Source organism: Bos indicus, chromosome 13, assembly GCF_029378745.1.
Source record: "Bos indicus isolate NIAB-ARS_2022 breed Sahiwal x Tharparkar chromosome 13, NIAB-ARS_B.indTharparkar_mat_pri_1.0, whole genome shotgun sequence".
NCBI classification, from domain to species: domain Eukaryota; kingdom Metazoa; phylum Chordata; class Mammalia; order Artiodactyla; family Bovidae; genus Bos; species Bos indicus.
The window spans coordinates 38,587,556-38,609,295 of record NC_091772.1 but is presented as its reverse complement, the minus strand read 5'-3'; the positions used below and the strand labels follow the sequence as shown (position 1 = coordinate 38,609,295).

At 42.4% G+C, this 21,740-nt stretch overlaps 2 protein-coding genes across 6 annotated transcripts; one reads left to right on the top strand and one right to left on the bottom strand.

Moving 5' to 3' along the window:
- Positions 1-35: 35 nt before the first annotated feature.
- On the top strand, positions 36-9,041 carry RBBP9 (RB binding protein 9, serine hydrolase). 3 transcript variants are annotated; one of them, XM_019973236.2, is made up of 6 exons: positions 40-190; positions 1,571-1,613; positions 2,349-2,454; positions 4,297-4,382; positions 4,741-4,928; positions 6,797-9,041. In XM_019973236.2, exons 1-6 carry the CDS (start codon positions 92-94, stop codon positions 6,797-6,799), a joined length of 525 nt encoding a protein of 174 aa, XP_019828795.2. In that variant the 5' UTR covers positions 40-91; the 3' UTR covers positions 6,800-9,041. The 3 variants fall into 3 exon arrangements, with proteins under 3 accessions (XP_019828796.2, XP_019828795.2, XP_019828794.2); XM_019973237.2 differs by lacking the exon at positions 4,741-4,928 and having other exon boundaries at positions 36-190; XM_019973235.2 differs by lacking the exon at positions 6,797-9,041 and having other exon boundaries at positions 4,741-6,765.
- POLR3F (RNA polymerase III subunit F) lies at positions 8,287-21,729 on the bottom strand. 3 transcript variants are annotated; one of them, XM_070801043.1, is made up of 10 exons: positions 21,303-21,729; positions 19,869-19,986; positions 14,196-14,263; positions 13,825-13,845; positions 13,633-13,700; positions 12,207-12,319; positions 11,680-11,823; positions 11,344-11,451; positions 10,267-10,458; positions 8,287-9,144 (listed from the first exon to the last, which is right to left on the bottom strand). In XM_070801043.1, the coding sequence occupies exons 1-10, from the start codon at positions 21,362-21,364 to the stop codon at positions 9,067-9,069; spliced, it is 972 nt and encodes a 323-aa protein (XP_070657144.1). In that variant the 5' UTR covers positions 21,365-21,729; the 3' UTR covers positions 8,287-9,066. The 3 variants fall into 3 exon arrangements, with proteins under 3 accessions (XP_070657144.1, XP_070657145.1, XP_019828791.2); XM_070801044.1 differs by lacking the exon at positions 11,344-11,451; XM_019973232.2 differs by lacking the exon at positions 13,825-13,845.
- Between the last annotated feature and the right edge of the window lie 11 nt (positions 21,730-21,740).

Sequence of the window (21,740 nt, the reverse complement as noted above, 5' to 3'; positions counted from 1 at the left end):
GCTTTCCACCCCGGAACTACAATTCCCAGAATGCCACGGGGCAGGCTCCCCGGTTGATCAGGCCCCTGAGCACCATAGGTCTGCTGCACACATGGCGACTCCATGCAAGGCAGTGATCATCCCGGGCAATGGGGGCGAGGATGTGGCCACCCACGGGTGGTACGGCTGGGTGAAGAGGGAGCTGGAGCAGGTAGGAGCCGCGCCGACCTGCGCTGGGAGGGTTGGCCTGGCGTCGCAGGGCGCTCCGCTCCCACACCTTGCAAAGCCCTGCCGCCCTGTCTTAGACTCTGCAAGGAGGGCTGGAAATCGGGCTGGTGAAGCAGGCTGGAGGGCTTCTCTGAGGCTAGAGTCCTAGCTTCACCTCTAGAAACTAGAGAACGCCCACTCCCCGTATCTCCTGCAGGTTCAGATAATTTACCTGTCTCCTCTGCTCTCTTTTAATTCATAATGTTGATATATACAAAGGATGTACGTAACACGTGTGTTCATCCTGAAGCACGATGTAATCAATACCTGAGAGTCCTGTCACCAAGCCGAAATCTAGAACCTTCCCAATACCTTCAGAGCCACCTGTATGTCCCTCCATCCCATTTCCCTGCCCTCTAAGCCAGTGAACCAGTGAAGTTGTTCAGTCGTGTCCAACTCTGCGATCCCATGGACTTTAGTCCACCAGGCTCCTCCATCCATGGAATATTCCAGGCAAGCGTACTGGAGTGGGTTGCTATTTCCTTCTTCAGGGGATCTTCCCCAGCCAGGAATAGAACCCAGGTCTCCCACATTGTAGGCTAACGCTTTACCTTCTGGGCCACCAGGGAAGCCTGTCTGTTTTTAAATTCAGTCCACTCTGAAAAAAATGTGCTTTTCAACGTCCATATGTATGCTTTAAACAATACCTTGGTAAATTTGGCTTCTTTGTGAGTTTTATAACAATGGCATCTGTGTTGTCTTCTGCAGATTGAATTTTTTTTTTAAACCCTCTTCTGTAATTAGGTAATGACTGTTTCCTGAGTTGCCAACCCACTCCAGTGTTCTTGCCTGGAGAATTCCAGGGACGGGGTAGCCTGGTGGCCTGCTGTCTATGGGGTCGCACAGAGTCGGACACGACTGAAGCAACTTAGCAGCAGCAGCAGAGCAGGTCTAGAATAAAATCTCAGGCTTATGGCTGAGAGCCACGATGGAGCTAGAAAAGTGTCCAGGAGGATGGGATCTCCCCCTCTCTGTACCAGCTTTGTGCACATCTTACCTATTCCCTGGAGCATAGTCGGATTGGCTCCAGGTCTGGAGCCCTCTGTCTACATATACACTGGTGGTGATAAATGGAGATTTGTAGATGCACATATAGAGATCTGCAGAGCTGGCTGGATAGAGAACTACTGACAGGTGGCAGTTCATGAGGAGGGACTGTTTGTTCATATTTAATCCTATACCATTTAATCCACTTCATTTCATAATAGAAGCAAATACTTATTGAATTGATAAAGCTCATATCAGGTGTCTCATTTCTTGTTAGCCATTACTAGTTGTAACTAAGTGCCTTATAATAGTTTTTTCTTTCCCCCTCATATTGTAGATACCTGGTTTCCAGTGTTTGTCTAAAAACATGCCTGACCCAAGTAAGTTTTTTAAATGTATCTTTAAAAAGCCCACTCTTGTTGGGTTTCAATCTTGCCATTTTCTGGTAGAGAAGCCGAAGGGAATACATACCTCAGGATGAATGATGGCAAGTATTTGAGGGGAGGAGGCTACAAACCAAAAGATGTGATAGAAAGTTCTAGGAGGAGCAAGAAGAGCACCCAGGGTTGGTAAAACTTAATTTTCAACTTTGTAAGCAACTTGATTTTCCCTTCTATAATCAAATATTTTCAGGCAGAATTCATGGGTTTTTCATTTCAGGCAGAGATATGACAAAAGTTATAGCATCTCTATGAGATCCTAATAATAGAAAATGTAACTTTGCCACTTTTGTTCTGAGCATGTCTGTGACTTGTCTCAGGAATTTCCTTCTTGGAAAGAAAGAGTATATGTGGACGTCAACTTGAGAGACAATGTTGTCAACAGGATTTCTGTTTTTCAGTTGAAAAGTTTACATTAAAACTTCAGAGTTGTATTTTTTCTTTAGTATTTCCTTACAAGAACATGGTAAAAAAATAAAAACAAAATTATTTACCCAAACTACAGATTTGAGTCTTTCCAACAGCAACACAGGAAACTTTGGCTCCATGAAAAAAGCCCCATCCCCTGTTGGGGTCCTGTAGTTTACTGAGCAATCCTGTGTTAGAAGGGTGGGCAGGACTGAGCTAAGACTGCCCCTGTTGAGTGACAGACTCTTCCTTTCCCCTGAACCGCAGTCACAGCCCGAGAGAGCATCTGGCTGCCCTTCATGGAGATGGAGCTGCACTGTGACGAGGAGACCATCATCATTGGCCACAGCTCTGGGGCCATCGCAGCCATGAGGTTCGGTCCCTGTTGAATGTCACCCCTTCCCCCGCCCCTGCCAGGGGCTGCAGCCGTGCTTGCCTGGGATATAGCTGGTGCATGTCTTAAGTTTCCACTGCAGAGGAAACAGTGCTGCCCTCAGAAGTGGTAATATGATCTGTCCTAATTCCTTCCTGGTTTGGTTAGTGGATTAAAGAAATGTAATTCACTCAGACACGGATACAGTGATCCTTTTAAAACAAGAGTGCCTCCAAACCCCAGCAGCTCCTGACCCCCCCAGAAGAATATCTCGGCCTTGAACACCACCACCACCCATGTCATCTCTGCCATCTCCCCATAGCTGCCCCCTGCCTGGCTTATAGACCTCACCGCAGTCCTTGAACACTCTGAGCACACGCCTTCCTCAGGCCCGTGCTGGCCATCGTCCTACCTGGACTTAGTCCCGAGACAACCTGTGTGGCCTTCTTCTCTCTTAAGTCTCTGCTCCACGTCACCTTCCAGTGAGGCCTTCTGGAATCACTCCCTGTGAAACAGCAACCTCACCTCACCTCACTGAATCTTACTCCCTTTATATCTGTGATGCCCCTTATTATCTATAGCACTTTTTATCATCTGACATCCTATTCATTTCTTGTCTGTCTCCTGCCACTCAAATGTAAACTCCATTAGGTGGGACTTTGTTATTCTGACACCGAATCCCCAGCCTGGGGGAGTGTCTGGCATATGGTAGGTGCTCAGTAAATCCCTATGGGAAGGTGGAAGCTGTCAACCAGCCCCACCCCCAGTCCTCAGGGTTCACAGGCACATCCCTGCTGCCCTATTAGAACGTCACCCTGCAGGCTTCTAAGGCCTAGAGTAAGGACAGAGCTGGCTGAATAGCCTGTTAGGGTTGGGTTTCCTCATTTGTGAGGCTGGATGACAAAGGATTATTGTTTTGTGTGGCCTCTTGTCCTACTCAGTCTCTCAGGATGTCACATGAATTGTTTGTCAGAGAAATCTTGCCAGGTCCCATAACCTGTAAGCCACACCTGTTGAAGCTACAAGAATGCTTTCTGATGTGGACCTGCAGAATCGTGGTAGGCATAGTGTTCACAAGCTGCAATGGGTTGTCTGGAAAATGAAGAAATCACTTTACGCCAAAATCTGTACCAACTCAAGGCCAGCTGAATTTTTCTCAGGCCGCTGCTAATAACCATGTGCCTTCTTTAAAGGCAGGAGCCCCTTCCCAGTCTCTGCTCAGTAAGGGAACTACCTACACCGTCAGCTGAGCGTCTGCTTGCTGGGCACTGTTTGAGGGAACAGGGCCAGAAACAGCAAGAAGGCCCAGACCTGCTGGGGGGGAAACAGATGTGACACAATGCAAACGAGTAACAGCACAGAGTGGAGCATCATGTGAGAGGCAAGGTTCTGCAGTAGGACACAGACCACCCGCTCCCGTCACCTGGGCTGGGGAGGTGTTATGCCTTAGAGTGCTGATTCCTGGGCCTCGCTCTCAGTCCTCTGAACAGATGCTCTGGGGCCGAGCCAGGGAAACTGCGCGTTAACCAAAAGGTAAAGCCAGTGCAGGCTGAAGGTGGATGCACCCACACATCGAGATGAATGATTACCCTTGTTATGCTTATTCCAGGCGAGGCCTGCACTACTTTGAGAACTGAGTAGAAGCTCAGGTAGCCCAGGTGAGGCAGTTGCCTGCTGGGCTCCTAGTTCTCCTGCAGTTTGCTTGCTCTTTTTCATACCAAGCTCAGCAGCCTGCACCATGTGCTTTCTGTAGGCTGAGTCAAGTGATTTTGGGTGGCTTACTGCCTTTCTGGGAATTACATTTAACACTAGACATAAGCTACGTCATTCCTGTCTCTCCAGGTACGCCGAGACCCACCGGGTGTATGCTATCGTGTTAGTGGCTGCGTACACATCTGACCTGGGGGATGCGAACGAGCGTGCAAGCGGTAAGTCTGAAAGCAGAGACCCCGGGGAGAGCCCCTCCTGTAGTCAAGGGGCTCCATGATAAAACAGCACTGTCTTCTGACAGGCTAACAAGACGTTTAATCGCACATGAGAAATACTCACCACCCATCTAGATATAAGTTAGGCACTTAGAGCGGTGGACCAGCTTGTAATCCACAATCTAGAACTGAGCCCCCGAACCACACCTTCCCTCTTCACCAGTAGCCACAGTATCAAGCCCTACAGATCGGCAAACTCACAGTGGGGTTCGGATTCTTCATGTCCCTGCTGTGGTCTTCACTAGAGCAGCTAGAGTGGAAATGGTCCACGGCACTGAGATGCTCGGTGTTTTTCTCACAGGCTACTTCAGTCGGCCCTGGCAGTGGGAGAAGATCAAAGCCAACTGCCCTCACATTGTGCAGTTTGGCTCCACCGATGACCCTTTCCTTCCTTGGAAGGAACAACAAGAAGTGGCCGACAGGCTGGAAGCCAAATTGTACAAATTCACTGACCGCGGCCATTTCCAGAACACGGAGTTTCATGAACTGGTTAGTGCAGTCGGGTCCATGCTGAAAGTACCAGCGTAGACAGGATGGCTCCTGCTATCTGCATACCAACATGGGAGGAGGGCAACTATCAGATTATTAATAGTCGACAATCTCTATTATCACGTGAATACTGACACATAAAACAGATCCAATTAAGGCCCAAAATACCTAAAAAAACACGTTTCAGTTTTCAAACAGCATTTTTGTTCTCAACAGAATCTACATCTCCTCAAATTGCTATGACCTAAAATATTCTTTTTCCCACTTGGAAAGGGACAGGGGACAGCTTAACCACCCTTACCTGTCCAAAGTGAGTAAGAGTAAGACAGAAACAAAACCTAGGTTTCCTGACCCCCCCAGTTCGGATTAAAACAGGTTTCATGTTACGATGAAGGAGCTGCATTGCTCTCTGACATAAAACTTTTGTTTTCGGGGAAAGAAAACATGACTGAAGGCCCAGCGTTGGTGAAGAGCTCTGAACGCTCTGCAGTTGGGAGCTGACCCCAGATGTTAACCCAGACCAAGTCCTTCCCCTTTGACACCTGACCCCTCACCCTCAAACACGTCGAGAGTGACACATAAGGAGGTGGAGGCAGGGGTGTGCAGGGGCAGGTGGTGAACATAAGAAGAGCCGACTGGATCGGCAAGGATCGGGCCAGACCGCTGAGGCCAACCGGGCAATGAACAGGGAGAACTCCTGGGCCCCGTTGCCATGTGGGAATTTTTGCCAAGATATTGCCAATCTTTCTGATTTTTCAATCAAAACAAATTTATACAGTGGGTTTTAAATTTAGGGACTATTGTGTGTGTGTGTGTATATATATATATATGTATATAATCCATATGTACATGAATTATGTTCAGTCCACAGACATATGGGTTATGTTAGCTGGCAACTACAGTGTAAATAAATTTACAAACACTGTGAGACACAAAGTTCAGACCACCCCTGTGTGACCTCTGCCTTAGGTATTCCCTTAGCCAGGTGCTGTAAATGGTTCTCTGTAAAGCCTGAGAAAAGCCTGAGAAAAGCCTGAGAAACAGATATTATGTCAAAGGACAAAGTCATGGAACAATTTGGATTCTGTTACAGTCTTAAATATTTTAAAAAATGATCTTTCCACGCCTCAAGTTTTGTTCTGTAAAATGCTCCACCTTTCAGTTTCCATGGGCCTTGAGATCTCTTTTAGCATCATTCCATGATTTTTCTTCTAATCACACTCCCTCAAAAAACCCTTTCTCATTTTCCAATGTTTTTTGGCTATGATGATCCCTAAGTATTGCCTCAAACACTTTCCAGTAAATTCACACCTGACATTTGCTTCAGTAATGTGAATTCCCACCATTTACACCTCATGAAGATTCAAAGCTATCATTTGAAGCTGAAGAGTCTTGATTTCTAAATGTGCTTTTAAAAAGTCAGGAGACAGTCTCTAAGCTTTCAGCAGTAACTACCTTAGGGGGCTGGGAATCTTGCTAGGTATGGTGTGGTGGACATCTCTTGTTTACTTTCTACAGCTGGGAATGTTCTGAGTTTGCTGGGCTGAATGTGTCTTTTATAACTAAAAATAAATCTGATGAGTTAGTGAAAAGCAAAGTAGATAAATCAGTTGAATAATTTTCTTAAGAGAGGTTGTGTAGCACTGATATGACTAAGCCTGTAATCAAAGTTCGATTCTGTTTGAATTATTTGGCAGTAGTAATTGTTCTATATATGTTCTTTCTTGTTTTCTGCAGTCCTTTCTTAAAAGCAAAAACTTATACAAATAACAGTCCATAATACTTTGTTGTACTCTTTCTCTGTAGAAAAAAACAAATACATACAATTGAAAAATAATTAACTTCGCTATTCTTCTTTCCTATAAAAGTAACGAGTTTGGAGCCATATGGCAGTCCAGCTGTGCCACTCAGCATGGCAGCCAGTAGCCTCGGGGAGCCAGCAAGACAACGTGCAGTTCTTCACTCACGGAAGCCACAGTGCAGGTGCTCTGCCATCATGGGTGACTAGTGGCTGCCTTGCTGGACAAAGATACAGAGCATCTCCATCCTGAGAGAAGGTTCCCCTGGACAGCGCTGTGCTAGAGCACATGATACATTCTTCCCTCACCCACCAACACAGTCGAAGTGACTCCACTGAGTTACTTTTGATTGGTTTGCTTAGTTGATCACGATAAAAATTACCGCCCTATAAAACTTACTCATCACCAAACCGAGATCAGAGAAGTTACATGACAGAATCCCACATGAACTATTCATGAAAACTATCAGATCGTGGCCTTTCATGATTCTCTGTTTGACTCTGTACGTACAGATCAGTATAAAGCAGAGACAGGCCTTGACAGACTCCAGGGAATATCTGTGTTCAGGTGAGCAAAATGCCGTACACTAAACGGAGATCAGCTGTGAGGAGTAGGACTTCACGTCCAGTTGGACTTTGTGGTGTTGTGAGCCTAGAGCCCCACAGTTTGTTCTCGTCAGAACTTACTCCTATAAATATCCATGTAACCAACATCAGAGGTGCTGTATTTTTAAATCACCTCTTCCCTTCTTAATATTCAGAATGAAAAACAGGCTAAGGGGAAAAAGTTTAAAGGGACTCTTTAGTCTGGTAGGTAAGGAATACTTATGGTTTAGCCACAGATTGTCAACTTTAAACAATCTCTGGCCCTCAATATATAGTACAAAATCTGTATTAAAAAAAAAAATCTGTATTTAAAACGCAAACTGGTTCCTTCTTTCCACTTCTGACTCTGACAGGCCAGGTCCCAGGAGGGCAGATACTCATCCTACCAGTCCACTCTCAGGGGAACCGAAGCCCTCTGTAGTTTCTGGCTCCCAGACCCTTCTGGATCTAAAACATACCCAATAATTGAAATGATCTCTGTTTCAAACACCAGTGTCATCAAATGCTAATTCTATAGAGCTCACCACAGAATTTATATGGTTCTTACAAACTGGCTACTGAGCTGAGTTTTATTTTACTATTTATCTCAAAATAACCCTTTGTGATGGTTCTTCAAACTGAGGTTTGAACCCAGGCCCCAGGAGTAACTTTCCTTTCCCTTGGCCCCTGGCTTTTGACCTGGACACAGAAACCTTTAAGTGGCGCCACAAAGTGAAAGTACAACAGCTGAGATCCTAAAAAGCCCTATAGCTGAATTCTGTGCAACAAAACATGAAGTGACCTATTGTTTTCTGTTCACCTAAGGATTGGGACTGAAAGTGCTATTGAAACTGAGGACAGTTATAACAACTTCTTGCTTAGTTCAGACCTGTTATATATGGAAACAAATTGAAGATAGGATAAGGAAAGAAGAATGATACTCCCTTCCCCCCCCCAAAGGAATGGAAGGCAATGGATTATTTTTAGTTTTAATTTTAGTTAAATAAGAATCTAGGGGAAAATTCTAGCAAATAATACAATTAAGCCACAGACTTTAACAACAAAGAGCCAGGGAAGATATTCCCTTTAGGATGAGAACAATGAACATTTATGCACTGAAAACATGTCCTTGACAACAGTCACCGTTTGGGTTTGAGGTAAGTACACCAATGTAATCCTCAGAAAGAACATTTCTGACATAAAAAGGCATCAGTAGTGTGTGGAAAGGGATGCTCTGCTGTCTCCCACCTCATGCTCCAAGTCTGCGTCCTCCCCTGCTATTCCTCCTTCCCCACTTTTCGTTTCTTCTCAATGAAACCGTGGAGAAAACAGAAATGGTGACACTGAGCCATATGTAAAAAATTCCCAATGAAGACCTTGATAAACACCTTTAAAACAGGCATTTTAAAGTTCTGGCCATTATCACAGTCCTTGGCGAATACTGACTCGCTGGCTTCTTTTCTTGTGAATCATCAGAAATCTTGAAAGTTCCAACAGGTGGTCTTCCAGAGGTTCTAAGTATTTTACTTACTGAAGAATGGATTTCTCCACTAACCTTATTATCTGTTTCATACCCTGCTGACTATACTATCAATATAAATTTAGTCTTCATAGATTAAAAAAAAATATTTTTCTGTAGCCGCAAGTCTGTACCTTGAATGCTGTCAAGGGAGTGTGATGTTCCATCATGAATTAAATTATTTGCTCCTGAAGTAACTTCATTTGCAAAACGTCAGCAAAGTTCATAGTTCTCTATTAAAATTCGAGCCACTCTGTCATGTAAATACAGTTAGATGGTGAAATCTCACCACCTTCATGGCAGTCATCAAAAACCTTTAGAAAAGAAAAAAGGTTACATTCAAACTCAAGTTTTAAAATTAGTATATTATAGGTAATGTCTTAAATATCAACTAAAACTAAAAATTCTAACAAAATATCCAATATTTCAAGCATTTATTTAAAGCAATATTAAAAACAAAACTTTCAAAGTGAAAGGTTAGGTCCTGGAAGAAGTCCTGCTCTGATCATGGTTGCCACAGCACTAAGCTGACTAGTCTACCTGTCCACTGGGCAGAAGGCAGGCAACGGTCCAGGATCGGAGATCTGTACACACAAATGACTTAATCTTAACTAATCAAGTGTTTCATATTTAGTCACCTTCCTTTTTGTGAAAGTGCTAAATAGAATTCCCAACAGAGTAGCCTTTTTTCTGGGAGTTGAAACCAGGGCATGAGCTGTAGACAATAGAAAGCAGACAGGCAGTCCGAGAATATACACACCACAAGAGCAGGGACAGAGCCTGCAGCATGGGTGGGAACGAACAAATGACGAGTGTGGGCGTGCTACAAGGGAGAACATGTCACCTCCGGGTGTGAGGCCTGGTTGTCAAGTCTCAGCTGAATGCTCTCAATCTTCCTTGCCCTAAGTCCCCTCACACTAATACCACTAGCTCTAAGGGTGCAGGAGGATTATGAGACCACAGACATTTTCAAAAACATGTCTGGCCCACAGCAGGTTCTCACCAAACCCCATTACCCTCCCTACTTAGGTGAAATGGTTAGCCCTCAGCAAAAACTGCATTTTGCAGGGAACTCTCAATGTATGCTCAAAGTATGTGGCAGCCTGGATGGAAGGGGAGTTTGGAGGAGAATAGATACATGAGTAAGTATGGCTGAATCACTCTGCTGTGCATCTAAAACTATCACATGGTTAATCGGCTATACCCCAATAAAAAATAAAAGGTTAAGAAAAGAATTGTGCATTTTGGGATCAAGAGCAGAAAACCAATTTCCTTAAGGTGGTTATTATAGGGAAGAATGTAAGGTGATGACATGCTCACTAAAGGTCTGTCATCAAGGTTACATGGTGCTTTCAGCAGCTCTTGCTGGTACGTTAAGTTAGGTGGCATCTGCAGTCGCAGGCAGTAAAGTAGAAAGAGAAGCCATTTTAACTCACTGGGCAGAGTCCGCAGGGTGCCCGGACCAAGCCTGTAGGCGGGATGATGGGACTGACCGCCCGGTAGAGTTTCATGTGTCCGTCCACACTGCCAACGGTGCCCTCTTTGGCAGCAATGATCGTCATCTCTACTTTCCCATCATAAATGAGTGTATTCAAGATGGTCTCTATGTCCTCCATGGACAGCTCCACCTACAAAAGCAGTATGTTAGAAAGGACTCAAAACAAGGAGTCATCCTTCTGGAGGGTGCTGATAACAGTAAAAGGTCACAATTCTTGATGAAGTGGGGAAGGATTGTGCTACAGTAACTGAAATCACAAAGAAGTTGAACAATGGCCTGAGTGAGAGTAGACCACTCAGATTCCAGGGATAGAGCACTGAGCTCACTGCTGAGCTTGATACCTGCTGATGTCTTCGCCCTCCTAGGAGGATCTAGACTTGTCACATTTCTTTAGCAAGAATCTGATGGAGATTTATAAAAATGCTTAAGCAGAAAGGTACTTTAGACAGCAAATAGTCCAAATTCCTGTGCTGTTTTTTTTAAATAAAAGAGAACTGGAGAGCAGAAATGAAAATGACTTGTCCAAGCAGCCACTTCAGCATCTTCTCTGATGGTGAGGGGCAATTAAGCACAGTGTCCATATGTACAGATCTTCCAAAGAATGTGCTGACAGTGCCACTTACATCTCCTAAGTAGGAAGCTACCAATAAATGACAACCGATACTAATGACGGATGTTTGGCACATATGTTGAAATGTCCCCAGGAGAGTCAAGAACTTGTCAGAACAGACTTTTGCATCTGGTAGTGAAATGCATGGCCAGGCTTCCACCCTGCTGCTCTGGAGCCCAAGCTCAAAGACATACAGTTCAGAAAGTGCCTGACGGCCAGGACTGCCTTTGCCTGCCTGGCTTAGGACAGTGGGTTCTACATTTTGCGGATTCTGTAGAACATACACAGATATCACCTGAGAAGAGGGTCTGGGCCAGATGTGTTTAGAATACAGTGTAAACCATATCCCTACAATGAAGCAAAAGTTTTTAAAAATAAGATGAAAATTAGAGACTGGGCTCTGACCTTACTGATTCCCAATTCACAGATATACTTCCACACTTCATGTGATGAAGCAAATGAACTATTTCTTTGTATCATTGGATTCTGTTTGCTTTCTCGTGCGGTTTCTGCCTATTAGGGTAGAAATATAAATTTCATGAAGAATACCAGTACCTTCTGAACACAATTTCTATAGAGGATAATCAACAACAGGACCTATTTTGTTTAGGAAAAAGGACCAATTTCAGTATTTTCAATTCCTATAAGATACAATATGTACGATTAAACATTGCTTATGAAAAAACTTAAAAAAAAAAAAGAAAAACCACTTGGAGGGATGTTTCCTCAGTTATAGCTCACCTTGGTTTGTAGGAATTTAAAACACTGTTGGTTAAGCACCTCCACAAATTCAGATTCAAAATCCTGGTCACTGTACCAGGCCCCACCTGTCACAGAGCGGTCTGGCTGCAGGTTATAGAGCATATACACCTTCTTTTTTGAGGCCTAGGGGAAAAAACCACATACACAGCAGACGGTTAAAAGGTAACAAAGCAGTTTTCCAAAACTAAGACTTAAAAACCCCAAAACTTTATATTTCACACCAGTGTGGGATTTACAGAATTACTGGGACTACAGGACAACATACCAAGTCGCCTTGTGCTTGGCTTCCCCTATTAACACCCGACATTATCAGAGTACATCTGTTATAGCTAATGGACTAAAGCAGCATCTCCAAATGGTCCAATGTGAGCTACAATTTTGAAAATGTTTTTTGATCAGTTGTTTTAAATCATGACATAGCCGAAAGAACGATAAACACCTGAAATATACTTGGAGCAATATATGTACAGTGAACATTCAAGAGAAGAAAAGAGACTGTTACTCACTGCCACAGACTTAACGGCTTTGATAAGCTTTTTACTTTCCAAATTCTTTAGAATTTTGTTAATTTCTGTTAATGGCAAGTTGCTTTTGTATCGGATATCTCTGCTCCATATTCCTGTAAGAAAGTAAAGTAAGATAAGTTTAATACTATAGGATTTGTGTTTCTTTTCCCATTGCTTATATCTCATTGTAAATCTAGCAAAATATGTATATAATCCTGGAGCATTGCTATAGGAAAAATGACGCACAGGTAAGAATCTCAGATAAAGTAACAAAAATATGCAAAAAAGTTGTATGTTCCATTTTCTAACTGGAAATTTCTTGGAATGCTAACATGGTATCTTTTAAAAATCATATGATAAGGGACATTTTTCTAAAGGAAGGAAAATCTTGATGTCATTGAATTAACATACATTGGCCTTTCCGTGCCCTCCTACATTCCAGCCTCTTTTTTCTAAAATTTCACTTTAGATCGTATACTGTGAAAAACAAACTTAAGTTTGGGTCAGGGTCAGTTGCCATCCTCAATGGAGAGTAATTAAAAAAAAAAAACCTTTAGAGAGCATCTATGTGTATGTATGTCCACTATATTTGGAAAACAGAAAGATTACAGTTCTTACAGTCACTAAGAACCTGTGCAGAAAGCTACGATTTTTCTTTCAAAGAAGGAAATAAGTATTATACGTATAAAGGGAATTTATGTAAAAATATTTTGCTGTATTTTCTTCCCAACAAAAAGGCATAAGATAGGAAGATTTTGTTTTAAATAGAGAATGCTGTCTTCATATTTATTTTTAAAATGTAATTTAACTTCCTAACACATAGAAAAATTGTACAATTTTAGGTTACATCATAATTGCTGAAGCTAATATCAATGACTCAAACAGGTCTTAAATTGTAATAACAGCAATTTAGATCCCGTTCTTTGAGGGCAACAGGAGAGGAACTAAACAGCTGTGGAGGGAGCTACATCAGACACTGCCATGGGGCACTAGGTGTCCCATGGTTTCCTACAAAAACCAAAGAGATGTTATGATCCACAGTTTACAGATAAGAGGAAGAAACGAAGGCTTCCAAAATTTAGAAAGTGAGGATAAAAAAACCCTTCAGTTTTAATTTATTTGCTTCAGATAATACATGTACATGGTTCAGAATTCAGAAGTTTCTTTCCATCTCCGCCCGTGGCCATCTAGTTCCTGCCTCCCTTGAGGCAACAACAGCATCACTCTTGGGTGCCTTCAAACATATGTACATTATAAATATGTATACATATGCGTGTGTGAGTATGTGTGTTATATTTTCTTCTCCTTTGAACACAAAGTTCAGCAGACTGAACTGACTACTCTACACCCTGGGAAGCCAGGATCTCCGTCCCTAATATCTGGTCTGAGAGACAATGTTTTTTCTGCTTGTTCCTCTAAAACTTACCTTTATTTCCTGCATCCTCTATGATCTGATACACTAGTTTTTCTTGGTTATCTGATCCTTTCATTTTACTGCAGGGGAATAAAGCAGAATTAAAAAGGCAAAGAGGTTCAGGCTAATCTAATCATCTATACAATCACTTAAAGGAATGAGTAGACAAGTCATCACATTGACTTATTTACCAAAAGGGCTTACCTTAAAAAGAATGAGACAGGGCTGTATGTACCAGAATGAAAAGATGTCCAAGATACAGTAAGTGAAAAAAAACAAGTTGCAAAACAGTATGGATAGCATGATCCAAATTTGTTAAAAAAAAAAAAAAAAGAAAAGAGATTATATATAAATATATGGTATATAAATATATAATAATCTATATATATTTATATATACCTATAAGAAAGGATATATACCAAATTATTTAGAGTCACTATCTCTGGGGAATGGAACTCCTGTGGGAGGTAAGATGATTTGCAGGACCAGGTTTACATGATGCAATTCTGTACTGGCCTTTCCTACCCAAACATATATTACTTTTACAATATTAAAAATAAAAATCAGGTGCTTACCCAGCATTCTGAGAATCCTTTATTCTATACAGAAGTCCTGTATTGCTCCTTAAGAGATCCAATTGACCCTAAAGTTTTGTTTTTTTTTTAAAGAAAGAAAATAGCAGTGAACTATTTTGGAGACATATCAAATCCAATGGCAAGCATTAATGCACTCTTCAATGTTTTACACAGACTAAAATATCCTACCTTGTGTAATTGTCAGTTCCTTCCTTGAGTACTTAAGATTTTCCCTACATATCACATGTGATATGTATATTTTTTAAACTTAGCTCTTTATATCACCATTTCCTCAAATATTAATACATAACAATTTCCTACATGTTAGATCCTAGCCTAGTTATAAGATCAATGCATAAGAACTTTAAACAAGCAGCTTTAGAATAATAAAAATTCATATTCAAGTAAACTGAATAAATATAAACATAATAAAATACAACATCTTTAAAAAGTTCAGATAAAGGCTATTAATGCAAAAATATTTTGACACAATGATTCCATGCTCTTGCATTTCCTTGAGTCTGAACTTGTGAGAATGCCGATGGCTGTACCACTGGGCTCCTGGCAGTTCAGGGAAGCATCACTGAGAGAGGTTCCCATGAGTCAAGGCTGGGCAGACCCGTAACTTGGAATCAGGTTGGTATATGGGTGAAAAGCAGTCCTTTCCCTCCCTCCCCCGGCCCCCTAAGTGGAAAAAATTGAACCACAAAGCCCAATTTGGAAGTTTGTTTAATTTAGTTTGTGAACGTTTAATGAACACCTGTCCTGGGAACATTTTTGGGGTGGGGAGGACAGACATGAATTCCAAGAGAGAATTCCACAGCTGATTTCAATACCATCGGGGTGGCGTGAGGACAGAGCCAAGTGAAGGGGGGGATGGGCTCCCAGGAAAGTCGCTTTGGCCCAGCCTGTGGGTTCAGGGGTGCTGCCTGGAGTTGAGTCTTAGGATGAGGAGTCAGTGTGTGAGGAAAGGAGGAAGGGCCTTCTAAGCAGGGGAGACAGAATGAGCAAAGGCCCGAGACACAGAACAGCGTGACGTGCCAGGGAACAGAGAACAAGCTGTTCCCTGTGAAAACTAATTTGTGAGGCAGGGGGTGCAGAGAGATGAGGTCAGTGGGGAAGGCAGGGGCTCAGAGTGGTAAACCCTGGAGTCTGGACTTGAATCTCCAGAGCTGAGAGAAGGGTTTCTGGTGGGAGGGTAACTTGGTCAGAAGTGCCTTTAAGACACAGCAGGTTGCTCTGAGGCACACGCAGCGAGGAAGGCCGTTAAGATGCACCTAACAGTTCAAGAAGCCAAGAGCCTGAACACATACAGGGGTGGGAGGAGTGAAAACAGGGGAACGAATTTGAGGATAGTTTAAGGCAACCCACTCCAGTATTCCTGCCTGGAGAATCCCATGGACGGAGGAGCCTGGTGGGCTACAGTCCACCCGGTCGCAAAGAGTCGGACACGACTGAGTGACTTCACTTTCACTTTCACTTTAAGAGCTAAAATCGGCAACACTAGTGATTTATTAACAATTACTCCCTTGCTTAAAATTCTTGAGTAGCTTCACCACTGCCCACTGCAGGACTGGCAACAGGTGACTGCTGAGGATAATTTTCAGATAGAAAGAAAAAGGCTGAAAGTGGAGTCTGAGGACAAAAACATTTATCACCATACTTCCCAGCATCCCTTGCTCTATGCTTCCAGAAGCTGAAGACCTTCACCATGGTGAAGCGACTAGAAATCACAACACTCCTTCTCTTTTGGTTAGAACAGGGTTCAGCAATCTGATGCACTGCTTTTTTTTTTAATTGAAGTAATGTTATATTAGTTTCGGGTGTACAACATAGTGATCTCAAGTTTTTATAGACTGTACTCCACTTAAAGTTACTATAACATGTTGGCTATATTCCCTGTGTTGTACAACACATCCTGTTTCACCTCTTATGCCCCTGCTCACTTCCCTCTTCCAACTGGTAACCACTAATTTGTTCTCTGTATCTGTGAGGCTGTTTTGTTATTAACATATTCGTTTATTTTTTAGATTCTGTTGGGAAGCGCAGTACAAAATAGCCATATTAAGAAAAAGTCCTTGGGAAAATGGCGAAGGGCCAAAAGTACCCGGCTTTGTGTACTGTGGACAAAAACATCTCCTGCCTTTGGTTATGCTCGGCGCCAAGATTTAATAATAAATAAAGATGTTACTTGAAAAAATGGGTTATGGGATAAGCACATGAGTCACCTAGAACACACTGTCCTTAAAATGTTTTTACTGATTATGTGTTAACCCTGTATGCGCTCTGCTGGCCGTATACTTTAAGCTCTTTGTTCCTGCTTCTATAGAAAGACTTGACTACAAAAATAAACTTGTCCGTCCTTACAAGAGACTGTCCGAGTGTCATTCTTTCAGGTTCGTCGCTTCCGAGTCCCGGGGAAAAAATCCCCAACAGATTCCACACATAAATGATAACATACAGTATTTGTCTTTCTGACTTATTTCACTAATACCCTCCTCCAGGTCCATCAATGCTATTGCAAATGGCAAATTTCATTCTTTTTTTTACAGTTGAGTAGTATTTCATTGTATGTATATGTGTGTGTGTATATCTCTATCTATATGCCACATCTTCTTTATCCACTCATCTGTTTTTGTTTGTTTGTTTTTTCCCACTCATCTGTTGATGGGACAGTTAGGTTGCTTCCACATTTGGTTATTGTAAATAATGTTTCTATGAACATTTGAGAATTGAAGTTGCTCAGACGTGTGCAACTCTTTGCTATCCCATGGACTGTAGCCTACCAGGCTTCTCCGTCCATGAAATTTCCCAGGCAAGAGTACTGGAGTGGGTTGTCACTTCCTTCTTCAGGGGAACTTCCCAACCCAGGGATCCAACCCGGATCTCCCACATGGCAGATAGACTCTTTACCCACTGTGCCACCAAGGAACATTTGGGTGTGTATACCTTTCTGAATTAGTCTTTTTGTTTTCATTGATATATATACCCAGGAGTAGAACTGCTGGATTGTATGGTAGTTCTATTTTTAGTATTTTTGAGGAACCTCCATACTGCTTTCAATAGTGGTGGTACGAATTTACATCCCACCACCTACAGTGTACAAGGATTCCCTTTACTCCACACTGCCACCAACATTTGTTGTCTGTGGTCTTTTTCATGATAGCCACTCTGACAGGTGTCAGATGATACCTTATTGTTTTGATTTGCATTTCTCTAAAAATACTGCTACAGTTTCTGTCAGAGCATGTTCTGCCTATGTTTTCTTCTAGTTTTACAGTTTCCGATCTCACTGTTAGGCCTTTAATCCATCTTGGAGTTTGTTTTTATATATGGTATGAGAAAATGTCCTAATTTCATTTTTTTACATGTGGTTATCCATTTTGCCCAGCACTACTTGTTGAAGAGACTCTTTTCCCCATTATGCATTGTTTCCTCCTTTGTCTTAGATTAATTGACCATTAAGTGGATGGGTTTATACTGGGCTTTCTATTCTGTTCCACTGATCTATATGTCTCTTTTTATGCCAGAACCATACTGTAGTATGGTCTGAAGTCAGGAAGCATGATACCTCCAGCTTTGTTCTTTTTCTCAAGATTGTTGTGGCCATCTGGACTCTTTTCTGTTTCACATGCATTTTTGTATTATTTGTTCTAGTTCAGTAAAAAGTGTCCTGGGCATTTTTATAGGGATTGCATTAGATCTGTAGATTGCTTTGGGTCATATGGACATTTTAACAATATTAAATCCTCCAGTCCATGACCATTGGATATCTTCCTATTACTTTGTAGTATTTTCAATTTCCTTCATCAGTGTTTTAGAATTTTCAAAGTTAGGTCTTTCACCAGTTTGTCTCTAGCTGTTTTACTCCTTTTATGTTACTTCTAAAAGAGACTGTTTTCTAGCTTCCTCTTTTTGATAGTTCATTATCACTGTATAAGAAAGCAACAGATTTCTGTATATTAATCTTGATCCTGCAACTTTACTGCATTCACTTATTAGTTCTAATAGCTTTTTTGATTGAAACTTTAGCATTTTCTTTATATAGTATCAAGCCATCTGCAAGTAAGGACAGTTTCACTTCTTCCCATTTGTATGCTTTCTTTTTCATATCTGACTGCAGTGGCTACGACTTCCAATACTATGCTAAATACAAGTGGTGAGATGGGCCTCCTTGTCGTCCTCCTGATTTTTTCTTTCTCTTTGGCCGTGCCTCACAGCTTGTGGGCTCTTAGTTCTCCAACCAGGGACTGAACCTGGCTCCTGGCAGTGAAAGTGCCAAGTCCTGACTACTGAACTACCAGGGAATTCCTATCTTCCAGATATTAGAGGAAAGGTTTTCATCTTATCACCACTGAAGATGATCTTCTCTGTGGGTTTGCCAGAAACAGTCTTTATTATGTTGAAGTATGTTCTCTCTATACCAACTCTGATGAGTTTTTATCATGAATGGATGTTGAATTTTGTCAAATGTCTTTTCTGCATCTGTTGAGATGATCATGTGACTTTTAAGCTTCCTTTTAATGTGGTGGATTATACTGACTGATTTGTGCATACTGAACCATTTTTGCATTCTTATAATAATTTCCATTATCATGGTGTATGATTCTTTTTGTGTATCATTGAATGTGGTTCGCTAATATTTTGTTGAGGATTTCTACATGTATATTCATCAGAGACACTGGCTTCTGATTTTCTTTTTTTACTATTATCTTTGTCTGATTTTGGTATCAGAGTAATGATGGCCTTGTAGAATGAATTTGGGAGTGTTTCCTCCTTTTCAAATTTTTGCAATGGTTTGATAAGGATAGGTATTTGCTCTTCTTTATGTGTTTGATAGAACTACCCTGTGAAGCTATCCAGTCTTGGACTTTTCTTTGCTGGGAGGCTTTGATTAATAATTCAATTTTACTACTAAAATTGAATTAGTAATCAGATAATTACAATCTGGTCTGCAGAAATTGTCTACTTCTTCCCAATCATCACGTTTATCCCTTAGCTGTTTATTGTAGTTATAATTAATATTTCCATTTTTGTCTTTTAATCTTCATACTAGTTTATGTATTTGATCCAAAGCCTTTACTATATATTTGTCTTTACTAGCAGCAAGATGGAGAAGGCAATGGCACCCCACTCCAGTACTCTTGCCTGGAAAATCCCATGGACGGAAGAGCCTGGTAGGCTGCAGTCCATGGAGTTGCTAAGAGTTGGACATGACTGAGCGACTTCAATTTCACTTTTCACTTTCATGCATTGGAGAGGGAAATGGCAACCCACCCCAGTGTTCTTGCCTGGAGAATTCCAGGGACGGGGGAGCCTGGTGGGCTGCTGTCTATGGGGTCGCATAGAGTCGGACACGACTGAAGCAACTTAGCAGCAGCAGCAGCAAGAAGCAAACAGAAGGTGGGAACAGATTATGCCTATATGTACATGTGTGCCAGTATGTACCTTAGTGACAAATTACTAAATATAACAGTTAAAATACAATTATTTGTCTTGTAAAAATGCATATTACTTCTTTCCTTAGTTTAGGGAGTCTGAGCTGTTTCCTGGTTTGAAGTCTTATCAGTCACAACTTACCACACTTTTGAGAATGGTTTCATTCTACATAACAGAAAGTAATGACAATTACAACATATAAATAATTACATGAACTAGCTGGATTCACCTTACCATGGACAACAGTCTATTGATGGCCACTGCCCGCTGTTGGGCTTCTATATGCGGCATTTCATTCTGAATTACTTGGTCTGTGATTCCATGAGGGAACTGGTGACATAATTCTATAATCCTAGGAACAAAAGAATTAATGATATTCATGTTTTTACCTAGTTCAAGAGTCAGTAGGGGGAAAATATAGGCAGAACAGTTTAGAAGTGTGCCTTTTTTCACATTTGACAGATAATCTGGGTTTCTACAATGGTTCTGAATGAAAGCACATTAAAAATGAGGAAGATGCTTTTGAAGTACACAGTTGCATTTTTATTGTATTTAAGAGAAGCATTTCTTATTCATATGAACTTTAAATTAGGACAAAAGTCAAATGAAAACACAGAAAAACACATTAAAGCTGAGGCTTCAATTTTCTCAGATGCAACAAGTATGACAAAGTGAAGACGCAGTGCCTTGGGTAGCCACAAGTCTGTAAGCAGGAGGCAGATCAAACACTTCTGGAGGGAAGTCAAAGTTTCTTTAGGGACAATTCACCACAACTGGGACCTGGTTTTGGAATTATCCCTAACAAACAAAAATAAACCTCAAGTTTCACCTTGTCACAGGATCATCATGTGTGTTATTAATAACAGTTTAAAAAAGCTGGGGTCTTTATAAATTCTGTGGTAACCTAAACACTTCAGTGCACGGTAGAGAATATAAAATTATAAGATGTTTCAGTTCAGTTTTCACCCGCTCAGTCGTGTCCGACTCTCTGCGACCCCATGGACTGCAGCACGCCAGACCTCCCTGTCCATCACCAACTCCCGGACTTTACTCAAACTCATGTCCATTAAGTCAGTGACGCCATCCAACCATCTCATCCTCGTCGTCCCCTTCTCCTCTCGCCCTCAGTCTTTCCCAGCTTCAGGGTCTTTTCAAAAGAGTCAGTCTTCGCATTAGGTGGCCAAAGTATTGGAGATGCTTTGGGAGATGCTTTGGGTAAGCGTAAGATGCGTTGGGTGCCCTAAAACCTTCACTTAATTATGGCGCTCAAACCGTTTGGTGTCTGTTGCTTCATAATCGAAAACTGCACCCTAAGTCTGGTTAAACCTTCCGTCACGGGAGTTCCTTGGTAACAAGGGCGATCCTGGATCAGAACGTTGTTTACACCAGTACCCCATGGAGTCGCAAGGAGTCTGACACGACCAAGCGACTAACACTTTCCCGGGGGGAAACGCCGAGTCTTCACTCTGGGCGTGGATCACTTTAAGGAAAGGTGCGCCTGAGTAGACAGCTTCCCTGACAGACCCAAGGAAAGGCCGGCCACACAATCTCGTCAACTGTCCGACTCGCTCTGAACTTCTTAAGAGTGCCGTCTTCCACAGACGGGAGAAGGGTCCGGGAGAAAGGAGGCCTCCAGAGGCGGGGAACGAGCCTCACTCCCCGATTTACCTGTTTTCGATTTCCACCGGATCCGCGTCGGGCGGCTGCACCTTCACCTTCACCTCGGCCATGAGGGCGCAGGTGCCGGGACCTTGGGGGAAGAGACCTCTCCGGGCGGCCGGACTGCGAGCCGAGGGAAGCCAGTCGCGGGTAAAGACAGCGCTCGGGGGGGGCGCAAGGGTCTTTCTTCCTCAGGTCGCAGGCGGTCCTTCTTTGCCGGTCGCCTAGAGGTGGCCAAGTCGCGCCTGCGCCGCTTCACGCTCGCGCGCGCTGTTCTGATATTTTCATTCTGGTATTTCGTTCTGGTATTTCCAGAAAATCAGAGACTGTCGCACGAACAAGCCTGGTTCTCATTTTGAGTTGGGAGGCCACCTTGTAGCGCTTTCCAACCTCTGTGAAGGCAAGTTCTCGGACGCCTACGGTTAGGCCTGAAGAAAGGAGCGCTCT